This window comes from Vicugna pacos, chromosome 3, assembly GCF_048564905.1.
Source record: "Vicugna pacos chromosome 3, VicPac4, whole genome shotgun sequence".
NCBI lineage: Eukaryota > Metazoa > Chordata > Mammalia > Artiodactyla > Camelidae > Vicugna > Vicugna pacos.
Genome location: NC_132989.1, coordinates 26,145,721 through 26,160,901, shown reverse-complemented (window position 1 = coordinate 26,160,901; position 15,181 = coordinate 26,145,721). Strand labels below are relative to the sequence as shown.

At 50.5% G+C, this 15,181-nt stretch overlaps 1 protein-coding gene across 2 annotated transcripts in view; it reads left to right on the top strand.

Annotated features, from left to right (window-relative positions):
* Positions 1–1,278: 1,278 nt before the first annotated feature.
* The window catches only part of SLC25A48 (solute carrier family 25 member 48), a 38,634-nt gene continuing 24,731 nt past the window's right edge, over positions 1,279–15,181 (top strand). For both annotated transcript variants that reach the window (XM_072957053.1, XM_015246619.3), the window contains exons 1-4: positions 1,279–1,464; positions 6,437–6,480; positions 9,917–9,988; positions 12,038–12,296. In XM_072957053.1, coding sequence (XP_072813154.1) covers positions 1,371–1,464; positions 6,437–6,480; positions 9,917–9,988; positions 12,038–12,296 — 469 coding nt within the window. In that variant the 5' untranslated portion in view covers positions 1,279–1,370. The remainder of the gene's footprint in view (positions 1,465–6,436; positions 6,481–9,916; positions 9,989–12,037; positions 12,297–15,181) is intronic.

The window sequence follows — 15,181 nt, the reverse complement described above, 5'->3', positions numbered from 1 at the left end:
GGTAAAGACAGAGGGATGTGCGTTAGGAAGTGGTAGTGTCTCAGCCAAGGTGGCTGAGCTGGGTTTTGGGCCTGCTTGCCGGCAGGGGGTGGGGGCTGTCCCAGAGGGCCATGGGGTGCTATGGGTGAGGCATCAGTGGCTTCTGGGAGCTACAAGGCAGGCAATTCCAGAGGCACAATGTGCTACCTGGCCACCCAGACCTCATGCCCAGGCAGCTCTCAGGAAATTTCCAGTCTAGCTTCACCCCTGGCCAGGGGCAAGCTGAGAGTTTTCAGGGCTCTGGAAATTTTCACCTGGCCAGGCTGCCTTCAGCAGGGATATGTGTGCTGTCAGTAGGGGGTACTGTGGGACCTTCAATTCTGGGTGGGGTCTCCCCTGGGCTCTCTACTGGGGCAGCCAGGTCTTTGGGAATAAGCTCAAATCTGTCCTCGCACAGCTAAACCTATAACTGAGGTGTGACAACTTTCATCTCCTAATTTTTGGGCCAGTTTTCTAGAAAATTAAAATCTATGTGATGAAAATCTATGTGGATATACAATCATTTTTCTCATCTAGGAATGGGAATAATAGTAACAGCTATCTCACAGGGCTGTTGTGAGGAGTAAGCCCAGGTATGGTGAGTGAGTGGGGCAGGATTTCAGAGCTCAAGAAACGTTGGACATTGTTAAAAGCTCGTGTTCGTTTAGAGCTGACTTGGAGCCTACCCCTCTGCTAGATGTTTTCCACACATTCTTTCAGTGATTCAGGAATAGATAAGCTTCTGAAACATGGGGGCTAGAGAGAGGTTTGGAGGGTGGGGTAGGGGAAGAGCCCCGATCTCTAAAGCTATCATGAAAAATTGTGTGTCCTGCGTATTTTATAGCAAAGCTGTCCATGGCTTTCAATCAGCTCCTAAAGAAATTAAGAACTTGTGGTTTATCTGCTAGCTGGACATTCAGTTACAATGATTTCAGGTCTGTTTTAGCTTAAAAGAGGATATGTCATACCAGCTAAGCAATTCTGTCACAGATAGGCCTTGGTGTTTGTAATCAAATAATTCCTGAGCTCGGATAAAGCCTCCTGTGTTACCTCTTTTCATGAACTTTGCAAAAATGCCCCTGAGATCATTTCCAGTGTCTCCAAGATGTGAGGAGATGTGAACAACAGCAGGCAGACACTCCCTCGCCCGGACCGTGCGCTGTGCCTTTAAGGTCCACTGGGGGCGTGATGTCAACAGCCCGCGGGCATTGTTGTAAGCAGGAGCCTGGCTGCCCGTGCTACAGGCGATTTGGAGGCGGGTGTGCAGTGGAGGAGGACCTGCGCGGGGCTCTGCGTCCCCGACTTAGCCTGTCCGGTGCGCTCGCCCGCTGGTCATGCCCTGCAGACTCTGAATGGGCACCAATCCGGCTCCAGGAGCGCGAGGCGCCGCGGCCCGGGCCATGGGCAACTTCCAGCTGGAAGACTTTGTGGCGGGTTGGATCGGAGGTGAGCGCACCCCCGGACGGGAGGGACCCCTGGAGGTGAGTGTGCTGACGGGACAGCCCAGGCCCTAGAGGAAGAGAGACAGCCGACCAGGCGCTGCGTGGGCCACGCTGACACTCCGTTCTGGGTCAGTGAGCTCCGCTCCCCAGTGCTGCCCACACGCGCCCCGAATGCGCGCCGCCAGCCACGGGGCTGGTCTTGCCGCTCCATCATGAGCTTGTGATTTGCCTAAAAGTTTGGATCCGCGAGTCTTGATCCGGTAATGATTAAACCGCGTCAAAGCCGATAGCCAATGGAGCGTCCTGGCGCGGACACACCCTTCAGCAACCTGGTGCGCATCCGAGTTGGGGAAACCGGCTCTGCTTGCAGCAACTCGGGTGTGAGAGCATGTGCTTAGCAGCACGGAATGCAGAGCTTGGCTCTAGGGGCATCCTGACTGAGGGGAGCGGAGCCCACAGCTGGGGGCCCAGCACCGACTGCAGGTGCCCACCTGCAGATAAGAGGAACCCCTCACATTTTTAGCTGCTGTCAGCTGTCAGGCCTCTTCTCCAGGCACAATTGGGCCCCCTGGCACCTTCCTACCGCTCTTGGTGTCAGTCTCTATTGGGCTTGGATTGAGTTTGCATGGGCAAGAGTCACATTCATTTCCTTGCTTTTCCAGTCTTCTCTTTCCAATGGGTCTATCCCTCCTCTTTGCTCAGCTATTGTGGGGTGAGGGGAGGGGGCGGCGTGAGAGACTTTGCTTGTAAAATGTAACCTTTCTTTTGGTCCCATCTAAGGGGTTCATCAGAAAAGGGATGTTGGCGAAAGCAGCCCCCTCCCAAAGACAAAATACTGAGGTGCTGAGGCAGAGGCTATGGCTAATGTGTTTGTGTCCCACCCCAGGTTCTAGGTATGAAGGAGACCAGGGAGGTTGTAAGAAAGGAAAAAAACAAAAAGAGCAACCAGACAGCTAGGGTCTCAGGTCCTTTCTCTTCTGCTGGCCCCTTCCTACCTAGTTGGAGTCCATGTCTGTCCTCTACAGGTGGCTCACCATCCTGAGCAGATAGGATTCCCTTCACTGGGGTCAGTTCTGTCGCACTGGCTCCCTTGGGTAGGGCTGAGACCTGTCTCTCCTAACTTTGCCAGCCATGGGGCTGCACCCAGAGGCCCACCGGGCCAGGCCCTCTTTGGACAACCTTTTAGTTTGAAGGGAGAACCTTTCCTCACCTGCTACTTAAATAGTCAGACCAACTTCAGTAGGGCTGCCAGGGGCTTGGTTTGAGGAATGTTCTGGAGGGTAAGGCTATCAGAGTAGCTCAGCCTCTGACACAGAGACCCTCCCCAACTCACACAGCAAGGAGTAGATGGTTCTGTATTTTGAGATTGTCCTTACGTTGTTGATGTTAACATGGTTTTGTTGGTTTGTTTCAGTTTTTGTGGGTTTTTCTTTGTTCTTTTTAAGATGTGTCTGAGCCTACATGACTACCAGTCTAAAGCAAACAGATATAGTAATGGGTTAACATACTTGAAAAACAGGGTAATCACAAACCTTTTGCATACAATAGAGTCACAAAAACCAAAAAGAAACCTGGTTAATACAAAAGAAAATTATCAAACCACAAAAAGAAAAAAAAGAAAAAGAAAAAGAAAGGAACAAAGAAGAAATTCCAAATCAATTGGAAAACAAAGTTCAAAACGACAATAAACACACATCTATCGATAATTACTATAAATGTCAATGGACTAAATGCTCCAATCAAAAGACAGAGAGTGGCAGATTGGATAATAAAACAAAAGCCTACAATATGCTGCCTACAATATGCTGCCTACAATAAGCTGCCTACGAGAGACTCACTTTAGAGTGAAGAACACACATAGATTGAAAGTGAGAGGATGGAAAAAGATATTTCATTCAAACGGAAATGACAAGAAAGTGGGAGTAGCAATACTTATATCAGACAAAATAGGCTTGTTGGTTTGTTTTTATTTTTGCTTCCATGAAGATAAGTGTAATAATAGTGAATACTTGGTAGGTACCAGATGCTGTTTAAGTGTGCTCTCTCTCTCTCCATATATATATATATATATATATATATATATATATATATATATATATATATATATATATACATATATATATATATATATTTAGAACAATTTTATTGAGGTTATTTTATCAGGATATCATAAAATACACGTATTTCAAATATACAATTTCATGATTTTTAACAATTTTAGCAAGTGGTGCAACCATTAGCATAAATTAATTTTAGAACATTTTATCCCCCAATAAGATCCCTCGTGCCCATTTGCAGTTAAACCGTGTCCTCTCCCTCTGGGCAACCACTAATCTACTTTCTGGCTCTATAAATTAGCCTTTTATGGACAGTTTATATAAATGGAATCATACGATATCTGGGCTCATGTGTGTTTATGCACATTTCTTTATAGCTCCAACAAGGTAGCTACCATTATTACATCTCCATTTTACAGATGAGGAAATGGATACACAGAGAAATTCAGTGACTTGCCCAAGGCCATGCATCTAGCATGAATGGGATTCCAGCCCATACAGTCTGGTACTAGGGCCGTGTTAACCCCTGTACTCGTCTACTGCTATTTTCTTCCTTAGTGACCTGGCATAATAAAATTTCAGCATTACATCCTTCACAGTTTGAAATTTTACTGGTCTGTAAGGTCCCAAGGTCAGAAAACCCCTGACCTGATAATCCTGTTTCTTGTCTTTGCATCCCCTGCTTTTAGATGATTGGGCTAATGATGGTGCAGGGAGATACTGGCCCAAGGCTGCATCTGGGGACTGCTGCCCTGGGCTGAGTGATGCCTGTAGAGAAGGATGTAGCCAGAGCCTGAGGACCAGAGCTCTTTCCTTCCCCTGAAGAGTGAATGTTCCAGCTGCTCGCTGCCTGTCATCTTTCTGTCTCTGCCCAGTTCTGTGGGACGAGGGACTGAGAGGGGTCTGAAGGTTCTAGACCAAGGGAATATTTGTTCTGGAATAGCTGGTTCCTCTGCCCCTGTAAATATCTAATATTCCAGGACCCCTTACCTGCCTTACATGATTAAATCACTCCTGCTAGCAGAAGCACTTCCTTCCTCATTAGCATGACATGGAATTTGTCTCAGAAGGATGGCTCCTGTTTCAATCTCACTGTCACTGCTTTCTGCAACATGGCCTCAGGGCAGCCTTGCTTGCCTCCAAAATTGTTCAGGCCTTGTGACTATGCATGTGTATGGGCATTTTTTGTGTGTGAAAAGAGTATCCATCACCTTTTCAAAGAGGTTCTCTTAAAAAAAAAATCAATAGTGATGGCAGCCCCTTTAGAGCATCCTGTAAGTGCCAGGCTCTGCTGGTACTTTAGGTTTATTGTCTCATTTCATTCTTCAAATGAAACTGTGAGGTATATGCTAACATTATTCCCACTACACATACTAAAAGGGAGATGTAGAAAAGCTAAATAACCTGCAAGTACCTGAAAAGTTTCTGGGTTATCTCTTCACATGTCCCCCCATTTTTGAGGTGAAATTCACATACCCTAAAATTAATCATTTGGAGGTGTACAGTTCAGTGGTATTTGGTACATTCACAATGTTGTGCAACCATCTGTCTGGTTCCAAAACATATTTTTTCCATGCCCAAAGAAGTTCCTGGACCCATTAAGCAGGCATTCCCATTTCCCTGCCTCCAAACCTGGGCAACCATTAATCCACTGTCTGTCTCTGTGGATTTACCTATTGTGGATAATTCATCTAAGTGGAATCATACCATGTGTGACCTGTTTCATCTGGCCTTTCACCTAGCGTAGTGTTTTCCCTGTTCATCCACACTGTGGCATGTGTCAGTACTTCATTCCTCCTTAGGCCTACTGATATTCCATTGTATGGATATACCACATTGTGTTTAGCCGTCCTTCCAGCAATGGACATTGGGCTGTTTTTACCTTCTGGCTTTTGTGAGTAGTGCTGCTACAAACGTGTGTCCACATACTTGTTTGAGTGCTGTTTTCAGTTCATTTAAGTATATTTCTGGGAGTGGAATTGCTGGGTCATACGGTAATCCTATATTTCACTTTGTGATGAGCCAAACTGTTTCCTACAGCAGCTGCACCATTTTACATTTCCACCAGCAATTCATAAGAGTTCCAGTTTCTCTGCATTCTCACGACACTTGTTATTTTCCTTTTCCTTTTTTTTTTCCATTATAGCCATCCTAGTGGGTGTGAAGCAGAATCTCACTGTGGTTTTGACTTGCATTTCCCTAATGACTAATGATGTTGAGCATCTTTTCATGTACATGTTGGCCGTTTATATATCTTTAGAGAAATGTCTGTTCAACTCCTTTGCCCTTTAACATTTTTTTTTCTTTTTAGTTGTTGGAGTTCTTTACATATTCTGGATACTAGACCCTTATCAAATGTATGATTTGCAAATATTTTGCCCCATTCTCTAGGTTTCTTTACTTTCTTGAGAGTGTTCTTTTATGCACAAATATTTTTAATTTTCATGACATCCAATGTACCCAATTTTTCTTTTGTTGCTTGCACTTTTGGTGTCATGCCTAAGAATCTAGTGCAAATTTACAGTTATGGAGATTTCCCCCTGTGTTTTAGTGTATGATTTTTATCATTTTATTGCTTCTGTTTAGGCCTTTGGGTTATTTTGAGTTAAGCTTTGTGTAGGTATGAGGTGGAGGTATAACTTTATTCTTTTGCACGTGCAGACCCAGTTATACCAGCATCTTCACTTCTTTTCTTTAGGGTGCTTGCTTCTTGAGGTAGGACCAGGTTTTACTCAATTTTTCTTTGCCTTCGCCATGGGTGGACCAGTGCCTGCCACACTGAGGGGCCCTTCTGGTGCCTGGGCACTGACCAAGTAAGTGACTGTAAGTGTCTGAGCCCTTCGTTCTCTCCTGAGGGCCACCTGGTGCCAGCTAGGAGTCCAGGAGCTGAGTAACCAGGTGTTCTTCTTTGACCCACAGGTGCAGCCAGTGTCATTGTCGGCCACCCTCTGGACACGGTCAAGGTACAGTAGCCATGTTGCCATTACGTTCAGGAAAGGGGTCTGTAGTGAGTTTGCCTTTAGGAACTTGCCTGCTGTTTCTGATTCCCAGAAAGTCTCCAGCCCAGGGCCAGGTCCCTGTGCCAGCCCGTGGGGGTGGGGTGCTAGGAGGCCTGGTTTGGAATGCTCTACCCTCATTGCTTGGCAGCAATTTTGTTGTTGTAAGTGTTCCATTTCTGCCTCCAGATTCTCATGAGCTGCCGGGGAGGGAGCCGGGGCACTGGTGAGTGTTCTGTAAGTCTTTCTGGAATTAAGGAACCAGAAAGGCTTCCAGGGTAAGGTGGTATCGGAGCCCACAATTTAAGGTTGGGTGTTGAGAAACGATATTCCAGGCCCAGAGCACAGCACGGGCAAAGACACTGAGGTGGAGACACTGCCTGGGTGCCGTGCTCGGGAAAGGCCAGCATGGCCAGTGCTGCTGATGCATCAGGTTTCTGAAAGCAGCCACAGATCAGAATCCAGGAAAGGCAGGTAGGTCGGCACTCAGTCCTTGGAGGCCTTGACTATCAGGTTAGGGCTCTGGGCTTAGGTTGGGAATGGGAAGCCATTCTAACCTGATGGAGCCAGCCAAGCCATCTGGCACTCGGATCATTCACGCCCCTTGTTCTGCAGATGTAGAGACTGGCCCAGAAAGAGGAAAGATGTAGCCGCAGGTCACACAACACATCAAATCATTGAGAAGTGAGATGTTACAAAGGGATATTCTTTGATTCCACCTGTCTCCCTGCCATCTGCCCGCCATGAGGAGAAGCATTTAGAGGTATAGCCTGAGAACACAACCACAAATAGTGCCTCCTCACCCTGACTTCCAGATTTGTATCAATGCTCTGGCAGAATCATGTGCAAAGAGGCACCTCTCAGGTCCTCTTCTGATGGCTGCTGTGGTCTCCTCTCTCCCATCTTCCTCCCTATGTGACCATGGGCCCCTCCTCAGTCAGAGCCCAGGCCTGCTGTCTTCTTGATGGGGAGGTCAGCCTCCTTGTCTTAAATGGTTGAAAGTAGTCCCTGGCTCTTCACATCCCTCATATAAGCCCAGCCTTTTGCTTGTACATCATACGCATCCTGTACACGGCATCCTGAGTGCCGTGGGGATGGCAGGGCAGTGGTGGTGGACAAAGCAAGTCCAGTCCCTGCCCCTGCAGGCCTAACAGCCAGCTTTCTGATACAGGTAGCCTTTGTGCCTCCTTGGTAGAGCATCCTTCCCTCACCCACAGCCTGGTTGGGGGTCGGTGGAGCTTGTTGGAACCCCCATCCCCACCCCTTCCCCTTGCACAGGTAAGCCTGGCCACCCTGTGCTTGACCGTGTATCACCTGAAAAGGGCAGGACTCTCCTTCTTCTCTTTCCTCTGCCTCCTGAACCTCTTTAGGGAACCTTTCCTGATATGTAAAATCTAGTCTCTGTTCAGCCTGAGAACCTCCCCGCTGTGGGTATCAGCCTGGTGATGCTGGCTTATATGACCAGCCTATGGGTCCAACCCTTGTTTCTCCCTATAACGTCTTCCTTCCTTCCTTCCTTCTGGCTGGCATTTTCTCGAGAGTCCTTGTTTACTGAAAAAGGTCCAGGTAAAAGCCTCAGAGTTAGAATAACCTGGAGTCCAGTCCCAGCCTCCCACTTACTCTCCCGTGACTAGGGCACAGCACTTAACCTCCCTGAGCCTTGGTTTCCCCATCTGTAAAATGGGCAAAGAACACCTCCCTGGTGGGGCTGTCATGAAGATTGTCACTGTAGCAGTGAGGATAGAGCCGTGAGAGGGTCATTCCTGTCCTGATGAACACACACGCTGGGGTATAGGGAAACAGATGAGTGACTTGTCCCTCACCCCTGGAAAAGCCAAGCTAGAAGGATCTGGGCTGCTGGCCTGGGTCAAAGACTCCTTCCCTGCCTGCAGGTGCCTCATCACAGGTGAGAGAGCCAGCCACTAGCTACTTGGTGGCAGTGGAGCTGGAGTCCAGATGCTCCCTGGCTCCTGGCACAGCTGTTGCATTTAAGGTTTATATCTGCTATAGTGTGACCAGGTTTTCCTAATCAAAGCTCAGCTCGCTAGAGACCAGCTAGAGCTCTGTAAGAGAATAAATTTACATTGTTCTAAGCCATTAAATTTATCATAGTTTGTTACAGTAGCAGTAGGGAACACACATAGGGAATCAGCTTTCTCTGTCTGTAGAATGGGAATTGTGTGCAGGCCTCATAGCATTTGTGCCATGCACCTATGAGATAAGTTCCATACAATGCGCAGTATTTCCCCAAGTATGCAGCTGGTGCACCCTAAATGCCAGATCCTATTGTAACTGGAGTCCCCAGAGACTTGAGCTGTGCTGCTGGCCTCAGCTGCAGCCCCCCCAAGAGCTCGATGTGGCTGACAGAACTTTGCTCTGATTAAGACCGGGGTGAGGGGTGCCCTGGGCTCTTCTGCAGCCTTACTCAGACCCTCTCCCTGACTATAGATGGCCCCGGTCACCCGAGTCAGCCTCTGTTAGAGGACACCACAGCTTCACCCTCCAGCCCCTTGGTCAGCCAGTGCAAACGGCCAAGTGCCAGGGCTACGCTCAGCTCCGGGGATGAGAGGGAAATACGAGACGACCCTGCCCCAGATCAGGAGCCCAAATAGACCCTAAGTAAAAAGACAAACAGATGACATCATTGCAGCATGTAAGCTCAGACCCCAAAGATGAGCTGGAGAAAGAGCCTTCCACGTAGGTGGAACGTTCTGGAGGCAGGAAAGAACTGATGGTTCGGAGAGTGGGAGTGTGCCATGTGGTGGGCACAGAGGGCAGGGGTGTGGAGGAAATGGGTGCTGACTAAGTGTGGAATTTATTCTGAGTTTGATGGGAGGCCACTGGAGAGCTTGAAACAGCAGTGACACCATTCACTGTTGTTTGGAAATGATCAGTCTGACTGTTGTGTAGACACAGGCAAAGGAGCAAGGGGGGCCAGCAGGAGGCCAGTGAGGAGACCAGCCCATCGTCCAGGTGAGAGATGAAGGGGCTGTGGGGGTGAGAAGGACAGGCTGCCTTCAGGAGTACTGAGGACGGCAGAGTGACGGACCGCAGATGGACGGGAGCCACCGGTTAGCTTTTTGTACTCAAGATGCAGCAGAATCTTATGTCCCCACACAAGCACTGTTTTTGCACAACAAACTGGCCTTTGTTCTTCTCTGAGACGAAAAGGGCTTCTGCTGCATTTAGCAAGGTGTGAGTGGGACATGGAGGGTGGCGGTGTAGGTAGAGGACAGCGGGTCAGCTGGGCCAGGGCGGAAGCCCAGGCCTCCTTCCTGACTGGCTCCCTTGTGGCAGGGCCTTTCCCTCTCTGGGCCTCCGTTCTGGGAGCTCAGTGTCTTGGGGGCCGTGGGGACATGACCTGGCTCCACGTGGTCCCTCACGCCCTTGCCTCTCTCCACAGGCCCGCCTGCAGGCTGGCAATGGCTACGGGAGCACCCTCAGCTGCATCCGCACCGTGTACAGAAGGGAGAGTGTAAGTGGTCCCTGCGAGGGCAGCTGGGCCACACCTGCCGGGGCCTCCTGGGGACTGAGGTCGCAGCCCTCTCACTAGCATGTCTGTCTGTCCACCTGGCAGGAGGCCTGTTCATTAGCGCTCATTACCTGTGGCTCAGTTTTCCCTGTTCATCTCACAGCACTCCTCAAATATTATGTGTTACCTAAACTCAACCCTCCCACCAAGTGCGACGTTATTGAGGGAAAAAGCTGGTTTTGTGTAACTTCCCTGGAGAAGTTCTGAGGAATTTAGAGCCACAGTGGGGAAAATCCCTGCAAAAACAAGATGATCTGTCAGGTTTTCAAAACCAAATGAGTGACAGTTAAACTGTATGCACACAGACTCCCTTATCTGGGTGGAATGGGGACCAGGCTCTTCTGACCCCAGACACCAGGGCGAGCTTGTGCTGCAGGTCACTCCAAACCATGGACCAAGGGTTTTTTCCTGTAAAGAGGAACATCTAAATATCATTTTATGCAAGAAGCATCACGTACCCTTCTTGAGAATGAACGTATGCTTTGGGAAGGCTTTCTAAGACTCCTCCTTGGGGAATTTAAAATAAATTTTAAAATGTAGGAAGAAATGAGCTGTTGATTTAAAGAAATGGTCAGGGGTAAGCCCCGTAGCAGCCCTGAGCTTTTCCTTGAGTCCTTGGAGATGTGGCCCCATCGTTGACCGCTGTCCCTACCAGGCTTCTTCCTAGGCCGGGCCCTGGAGCTTGGAAGCCTCCTGCCCACACCTGGAGTTTCTCCCGTGATGAAGGATGTCTTATGTCTAGCTGTTGTTCTGCCTCCCTCTAACTTCTGCTTTAAAATCTGCTTTAAATTCTTTAAACCAGTACAAGATGTTGTGCAATTGCTCCAGCCCCTGAATGACAGCTGTTGATTCTCCTTTTTGGTCCATGTTCCCTGCAGTGTCTACCAGCCAGCGTCGCAGCTTTGAGGCTTCTGTGGTGACTGTGGGCATTCCTCTGAGGCACCACAGCTCAGGGCTAAGCGATACCCCAGGTTGTCTGAGGGATCTTATAGAAGAGCCTGAAGCATGGTGTGTGTGTACATGTGAGTGTGTATGCATGCACATGTGCATGTGGACAGGTGTGTGTGTGGTATGTGTGTGGTGTGTGTGTGTGGTGTCCTGCCCCTGGCAAATAGGGTCCACGCATGCAGGGCAGGATTAGTGGGTTTAAGCATGGCGTGGAGTTTTTACCACAGCTTCCCAGTGCTTTTTTGTCTTAGGTGTCATCTGTGTTGCCCTTACTCCTTCTTCTAAGGGCCTATGGAAGTTTCCCACTTCAGTGGAGCATCTGTGGTGTTCACTGAGAATACAGTGTGGGAGGGACCCTGGCTTCTCTCAGCCTCCTGCAACCTGTGCAGGAGCCTCTTGGTGCTGCCCTTCCGGGGGCACCCTCTCTAGCTGTTTTCCAACAGATGCTCTTGCTCAGGGGCACCCAGCTACATGCTGACCCAGGTGCCCTGAGGAGCTGTGGAGCCCTTCGTACCTCCTCACCACAGGCTTATTTTAGCACATGTCAGTTTGTCTATCTGGGTTTCCTTCCCACCGCCCCCCCTCCCCCCGCGCAACTGTGAGCTCAGTGAGGGTGGAGAGTGTTTCTTTCTTGCTGTCCCCAGGGCCTGGCACATGGCCAGTGCCCAGAGGATGCTTTTGTTGGAGTGGCGCAGGAGGAGGGAGTGTATGATGCTTGGCAAGCCCACTACCCACTGGGGCTCCCCCTCGGCCTCAGTCCAGGAACACTGCCACTCCAGTGACAAATGCAGGTTCCAGGCCCAGCATCCTGCAGCTCAGGAAGCAGAGCTCCATGCAGAAGCCAGTTCCTCTTCAGGGCGAGGGTGCTCTCACCCTCCCCTGTTTCTCCTCTCACATCATCATCCTCTTTCATTTTTCTCCGCCGATGTACTGGTTGACTTTTCCTGTGGTATCTCCCCCACCAGCCTGAGGGCTCCAAGAGGGCAGGGTCTCTGCCAAGGGCAGCCCGGGCCCTCAGGCTTCCTCCCCCGGGTCTCCCCACAGGTGTTCGGCTTCTTCAAGGGCATGTCCTTCCCCCTTGCCAGCATCGCTGTCTACAACTCAGTGGTGTTCGGGGTCTTCAGCAACACACAGAGGTTCCTCAGCCACCATCGGTGCCAAGAGCCCGAGGCTGGTCCGCACCATGTGCTGTCTGACCTGCTCCTGGCCAGCATGGTGGCTGGTGTGGTCTCTGTTGGGCTGGGAGCACCCGTGGACCTCATCAAGATCCGGCTGCAGATGCAGACACAGCCGTTTCAGGAAGGTAAGAGGCCAGGGGAGGGAGCCTGGTGTCAGGGCACCTGTGACCCTTTCTTGGTTTGTCGATCTGGGATACACTTAACATCCTTTTTATGGACTAGGGCATCTCTGTCATATTATTTTATCTATAGGGTAACTCCCATCGATTAAGGATTTACTATGCGCCAGGCACTTGCATCAAGCTCTGCACATGTTCTCTTCATGCACAATCCTGTGAGGCAGGTGTTGTGATTGTTTCCATTTTACAGATGAGAAAACTGAGGCTTCCCAAAGTTAAGGTACTTATTTAAGGATACACAGTTAATGACTGGCTAGTGAGGGCCAGCTATGTAATTTGCAGCCCTCCATGCAAATTGAAAATGCAGACTCCCCTGTTCAAAAATTAGTAAGAATTTAAGAAGGACAACAGCAGAGCATTAAGTCAGGTGATGGACCCTCTGTGACTGCCGGGTCTCAGGCCCACACCTGCCCCACATGCCAGGGGAGGCAGCCAGGGAGGCCCTGTGCAGGACCAGCTGCAGGGCCATGAAGCAGGCCACTCCCTTCTTGCCCCTGACATTCCATTAGAACTTCATTTCTTGTGTGCCATGAAGCTAGTCCTGCACCCCAGCTGCAGATGTTCTCTTCTCCCTACTGGGAAAGAGGTTGCTGCCTCTTCTCCTGGGAGCCGTTTTGATAAAAGAGGATTGAAAGAACTGGAAGGCACTTGCTGTACAGAGTTAAAGCTGTCAGCTCTAGAGGAAGGATGAGCTGGGGGTCTTAGAAGACAAATTGCAATAACTTGGGGTTTGGTTCTTGGCTCTCATTTTACTGTGTCTCCTTAGGGAAGATACTGTCCCTTCCCAGGCCTCAGTCTCCTTTTCTGTATAATGGAAGGACTGGATCCATGGTCCTTCCCGTCACCTCAGATATATACCTGACAGCTCTTGTGGATAGGACCCCTCTCCCTGGTGGCCTTCCAAATGGCCTCCATATAAGCCCTCTGCCCTAGAGGCTGGGACTCAGCTGTGCCCCACAGCTCAGGAGCATCAGGGCCCAGCGCCTCTCATACCCCCAACCTGGGTGCCTCTACTCAGCCTGCACTCCCTGCCCGACCAGGGAGGTGCCCAGGCCAGGACTACACATCCTCCGAGCATCCTCCATGCTGGTGCTCCTCACTGGGGTACATGGACAGCCTGGGGCACGGCTGCCCCAAGAACATGAGTCATACCAGCTGGATACTCAGCGCCCCCAGGCCCATGGTCACTGTCAGCATGCAGGGAGATGCAGGACAACGAGCAGGTTGGATCACCCAGGGGGTCACAGAGCACAACCCATGGGGCGGCCTGGGGGGCCACAGGGCAGGGGGATCCCCACCTCTGTCTCCCTGACATGCTGAGTCATGTCTTCGTACGGTTCGGTTTGATCAAAGGATGGCAGCTCTGAGAAATGTTTGAAGCTGATCCTACCCTGGAGGCAAAAGCCAAAATGTAGAGAAATGAAGGCCATCACGAACAGGCCTAGAATCCAGGAATCCTGGCCCCCGGGCTGGCTTTCTGTGCTCTCCTGTCAACTTTAGAAAAGCTGTTTTAGTCTCAGGTGCAGAGGAAATCTCTCCATAAGCCTTATAGCTCTTTGGAGTCCAGATGTTGGAAGAGTCTCAGTGATGAGGCCCCTTGGCTCCTGGGGGCAGTCCCACCTCCTTCACAACTTGGGCGCCTTGTCTGTGGCAGGGGAGGAAGTAGACGGCAGCGTGCATGTGAGTGTGTGAGGGGGCCCGCAGCCAGCCTGGACACCAAGGGAGATGTTTCTCAAGAGGTGCCTGCGACATTTGGAGGCATGTTAATTATTGAGCTTTCCTGGCAGTGTTTGGTTCCATCTTCTGTCCTGCCCTCATCCACCCCCACCTTCCCTGCAGGCGGTGCTAGAACAGTGGCTGACTTGGCAGGCCATGGCCTGAGCCACAGGGGTCCTGAGTCCAGACTAGAAGCCTCTGGAGATGGAGGAAGGATAGGAGCAGCTAGAGAAAAGTCAGACCCAAGAAAGGCCCCCACGCTGGGAGTGCAGAAGCCTTTGTTCTGGGGAGCTGAGCAGCCTCCATTAGTAGCTGACAAAGTTGCTCAGTGCTCATGGTGTGCCTGGTGCTGAGTTAAGTGCTGTACATGCATCAGCTCATCTAATATCCACCCCAACAGCATGAGGTCGGCGTGACTGTTAGCCCTGTTCATGTATCCAACACACAATAGTTATGCACCTGCTGTGTGCCAGGCACAGGGCTAGGTGCTGGGGACACAGCGGTGAACAAAATACTCTGTCCTGTCCCTCTTGTGGTGCTCTGTCCTGTCCAGCAGACAGGCAGACAGAAATTGGGCCACTCAAAACAGGGTGGGTGGGAGGCAGTGGGCTGCCGTCTCAGCCAGGCTCAGGGGCAGGTGGTAGGAGGGGTGGAAGGAGAGGCTGGAGGTTAGGACTGTGCGTCTGGTCAGGGCAGCCATGAGGGCCACCCCTGCCTGCTCGCCTGGGCCATGGGAACTGGGCTGGGAATCTCTAGAACTGCCCATTTGGGAAGTCGGGGCCCTTCGAGAGCCTTGTTTCCTGGATAAGTCCTCTGAGCGGGGAGAATGTGGGGACCTGTGTGCCCGCCTTGTCCCTCTCCACTGTGGGAGGCACTGACAGCATCTCAGGAAGGAGGCAGTTCCATGACCCTGGTGCCAGAAGTTCATCGGTGTTGCCAGAAGGAAAGTGATTCTTAAGTAAACCCCTTGAGGCAGCAGCAGAAAATGAAAATGTGTTTGTTCTGTCCTCCCCAGTGTGCCAGGAAGCTGGCCTTCTGGGAGATCAGGGAAGGCTCTTACTGAGAGGCCAAGGGAGATCCTGCATGCAAGCCCTTCTCAGCCCTGCGAAGTTTGA